Source organism: Helianthus annuus, chromosome 9 (genome assembly GCF_002127325.2).
Source record: "Helianthus annuus cultivar XRQ/B chromosome 9, HanXRQr2.0-SUNRISE, whole genome shotgun sequence".
NCBI lineage: Eukaryota > Viridiplantae > Streptophyta > Magnoliopsida > Asterales > Asteraceae > Helianthus > Helianthus annuus.
This window is the reverse complement of record NC_035441.2, coordinates 144,838,723-144,842,607: the sequence shown is the minus strand read 5'-3', so window position 1 is coordinate 144,842,607 and position 3,885 is coordinate 144,838,723. Positions and strand designations below refer to the sequence as shown.

Here is a 3,885-nt window from a genome sequence, read left to right as displayed (position 1 = left end):
ATAATTTCTAGATACACCATCGTTGTCACCATGGGTTGTTTAGCCTTGCATAATAGTCAATTTACGTAGGCATGCCTCAAAAGTAATACTTTCCGACTATGACATAGATGTGTTTAGTTGGGTTTTTCTTATTGAAGAGCAAATAACATACTCCTAAACACTTCTATATTTACACCTTGCACAATTTGAAAGATGTGTTCAGTTCAGTTGTGATGTAACCCAAATGTAAATTGCATTTTATATAATCACTTGCACTCCATTTTAACATTTTCATTATTATTGAAAACTTAAGAATTGGACCACTTTATAGTAAAAAAAATCAGTTGTTGACTGGTACTTCTCCAAACATACGAACCCCTCAAAACTCCCTTTCTCCCTTACAAAACATCCTAAAAGACAACCAATTTACACAAGACATCTACGACAAAGAATGCCTCTGGCTCCTCGATGTCGGCGTGCCCGACTTTGTCTCCTCAGCATTTGTCGAACGACTCTCCGATGTATCCGAACTCCCGTTATCACTATCCTTGTCCTTGCTAGAAAACACCTTCATAAATATTCGTTTCGATATCACCGCCCCCTTCGCTTTATTCATCTTTTCGCCATCTTTCTCCACCTCTCCTTTAAGTGCCTTGAGCTCCTCACTTGTAGGAACCGATCCCCATTCTTCTTCCGTATTAGTTCTCGAGCTTCCACCTGGCGCCAGACCCATGGCGGCTTCCGCCGCCATCCCACCGCTTGATGTGACTCTTAACTGCTCAAAAAAGAGGACTTGCACCACCACCCGTAAAGGGAGCCGCTCGTTTTGAACCGCGTGCTTGCAAGCATCCGGTGACAATTTTCTGCAATCCATTAGCCTGCATATTCGTTTCTTTTCGCTCTTTCCTATCCCAGGGTGTTCCTGTAAATATTGTGAATATAAAATCAGTTGTTTGATTAGGCAAACCCGACAAAAGAAATGAAATACTGGTACTTAAACCGACCTTAAGATACATGTCGATTGCACGATAAATCCCATCATGCGTCGATCTTGGTAAACTTGACACCATATCCCCAAGATCGGCAAACTTTAGCAACGAGGTATTCGGCTCCTTTGCGATTTCAGCAAGGTAACCATCGATAATCTTGGCAACGCTGACTTTCGCATCTGAGTCAACATGTCTGACTTCCGATAACTCAATTTCATTGTTTTGATCCCGCATCATAAATATAGCAACCAGTTCTTGAACCAAATCAACATCTAGAATCACAATATCGGAAATCGTTGCATTCTGCAGCTGATTCCCAATCCTTCTCATCAATTCCTTCTTGCGTGTTCCTCCACACTCTAAACGCACACATGCGTGCAATAAATGAACCAAAAACCCGCAAGAAACACTTTCATTTTCATCCGGTAAAAGTTCGGTTATCATTTCAATCAACGAACGGGCTTTTACACCATCCCCGTCGTTTTTACGGTTTCTTTTCCCAAACCAAGGTAATCTTTTTTGCACGTAAAATCTTAAACATTCACCGACAACATCTGAACTCGTTTTCCCCTTCGCCTTAATCGCGATCATAACTCGTTTATACAAATCACTTGAAAGATCACATAAATCTTCCACCCACCAATCTTTTGGAACCATAACTTGTTGTTTTTTTCTATTATAAGTATACGACCATTCGACTTTAGACGTATCAACCGAAACTTTTGAAGCTATCGACTCTAAACAATGGCTGACCACTTTTAGTTCGTCAGACCATGGAACAAGACCCTTTGTTGATTGGAAAACAATAATCGAATCTTTCCATGTTCTGAAAACGCTTGAATTCAGAAACACTTCGATTTTGTAAACAAGATTTCCTTTGTCGACAGTTTCGTACATTTCTAGATACTCGGCTGCACATCGAGCCATGACCACGTTGTATGCGTTGAGTGTGACAGTCATGCCGTAGCAAAACTTAGCACAGATTTCAAATGCAGTGGGCCCACCGGGGATATCGTTGATTTCGATTTCTTCATTGTTTCCATTTTCTGAAACGGCAACCAGTTTCTGCAAACGGGCGCTCTTGGACAGCAACGGAAACTAAAAACAACAGAAAGTAATGTTTCATTTGACCATTTAAGGAAAGTTTTGTGATTTGTTAACATAGTAGAAAGTAGCAAACCTTGTGGACGTAAAATTTAACGTCTCCAACGCTTACAATCATATCAGCAGCCAGATCAGTTGCAACATATCTGAACATGAACAAGAACAAAACGATTCAAATGGTAAAGTTCAAAACACGTTTAACAAAGTGCTAAAACAACATATTTGCATAAGTTCACAAGAAAATGATGACATACTGACCGAGTATTTTCGCCATTGGACTGAAACAAATCCGGTTTTGATCCAAGTTTCATGAACTTCATCTTGAACAGCTGGAACTTACTTAGTTCACCTTCAAGACAATCAAAAGTAAGCCCAAAAATGGAAATAGAGAGTGATTCAAGATTTATTGTTAATCAACAGAAGCCAAATGAGATTTGTGTACCTTGGAATTGCTATCATAAGCCTAAAAATGGGGTAAGCAAGGAGACACTGGTACAAATGAAACACACTTTCAGACTTTTTAATACACCACCACCACCACCACTGACATCCACCACTCTCTGCCTTATATATTTCTTTATCTCTTTCTCTCTCCTCAAACTTCAACAATCAAATCCACATTCCTCCATAAAATCTTTCTCTTACCAATGGGAATTTACAGCACACACCCAACATAACCTTGGTATCAGTTAAAATACACCACCACATTAGTAGACATCAACTTGCTTTGGTACTTTAAACTAATTACAAAACAACAAATTTCCTTCACAAGTTTACTTGATTTCAGTATCAAACTTAAAATATTATCAATAATGCAGTAAAGAATACAAACAACAATGCAAACACATGCATATGTCCATATATCCATACACATATATAACACATACCTTAGTTATCTTCAAAGTTCAAACCCCAGTTGAGAGAGAAGTTGAATATATAACCAAAACAAACAGACCCAATAAGAGAACCAACAGCAGCAAAGATGAAATCAAACAGTTGAAGGGTCTCAGAGGCATAAACACAAACAGTTGGTGTGCAATCTTTTAACGATTGGAAAAGGGGAAAAAGAAGTTAAGCGACAAAACACAAACAACGGGAACCCCACCCTCCACTTAACTGTCTTATCTTTATACAAAAGCTGAGACCAAAAATGAAGAAAAAAGGAAAAGAAATGGCACAAAATAGGGGGAAAACAAAGAACAGAATAGAGACAAGAAGAAAAAAGATGAGTGGTCGGTAATCTTTGCCAGCCACTAAAGCAACAGTGTGTTATCGCAAAAAGCCAATGTTAGATCAGAATGTTCGCACTTCCCACAGTGAAATTGCTTGGCTCTTAGCTGTTATTCATCCCTTTAGAATCAGCACCACAACTCGCATCCTTTATTTTATCTTCGACCCCCTTTTCTTGTACTTACTTGATTCCAAATTATGGAACTTTATCTTGGACAAATCAATTTGGGAACTTTTCTGAACCCATGTGTGCGGTTGTATTTGTAAAACCAAATCTTGGAGATAACCAATTGCTAGTTAGTAAACAATGTTTTTGAAGTATTTTTTAGAATAGTTGTAAGTTTTTTTTTTTCTCATTGTTGTGAAATTATGTTAGGACTATCATGGCTATGGTTTTTCTAATGATTTAACTCTTAGGAAACATAAGGTTAAAACAGTGTAGTTTAATTGTGTGATACGTATTACACATGGAAAACGAGTAAGGGTGCAAACGAGACCAGCTACTTGAGCTCGGTTCGAAAAAAAGCTTGAACGAGCCGAGCTTAAACGAGCTCGAGTCCGAGCCTAAAAACAAGCTCGTTTA

General features: G+C 38.6%; 1 protein-coding gene across 1 annotated transcript; it reads right to left on the bottom strand.

Moving 5' to 3' along the window:
• Positions 1-235: 235 nt before the first annotated feature.
• Positions 236-3,606, bottom strand: LOC110895179 (BTB/POZ domain-containing protein NPY3). Its single transcript, XM_022142458.2, has 6 exons — positions 2,960-3,606; positions 2,515-2,750; positions 2,331-2,421; positions 2,149-2,218; positions 984-2,066; positions 236-901 (listed from the first exon to the last, which is right to left on the bottom strand). The coding sequence occupies exons 3-6, from the start codon at positions 2,390-2,392 to the stop codon at positions 419-421; spliced, it is 1,698 nt and encodes a 565-aa protein (XP_021998150.1). The 5' UTR covers positions 2,393-2,421; positions 2,515-2,750; positions 2,960-3,606; the 3' UTR covers positions 236-418.
• Positions 3,607-3,885: the final 279 nt, after the last annotated feature.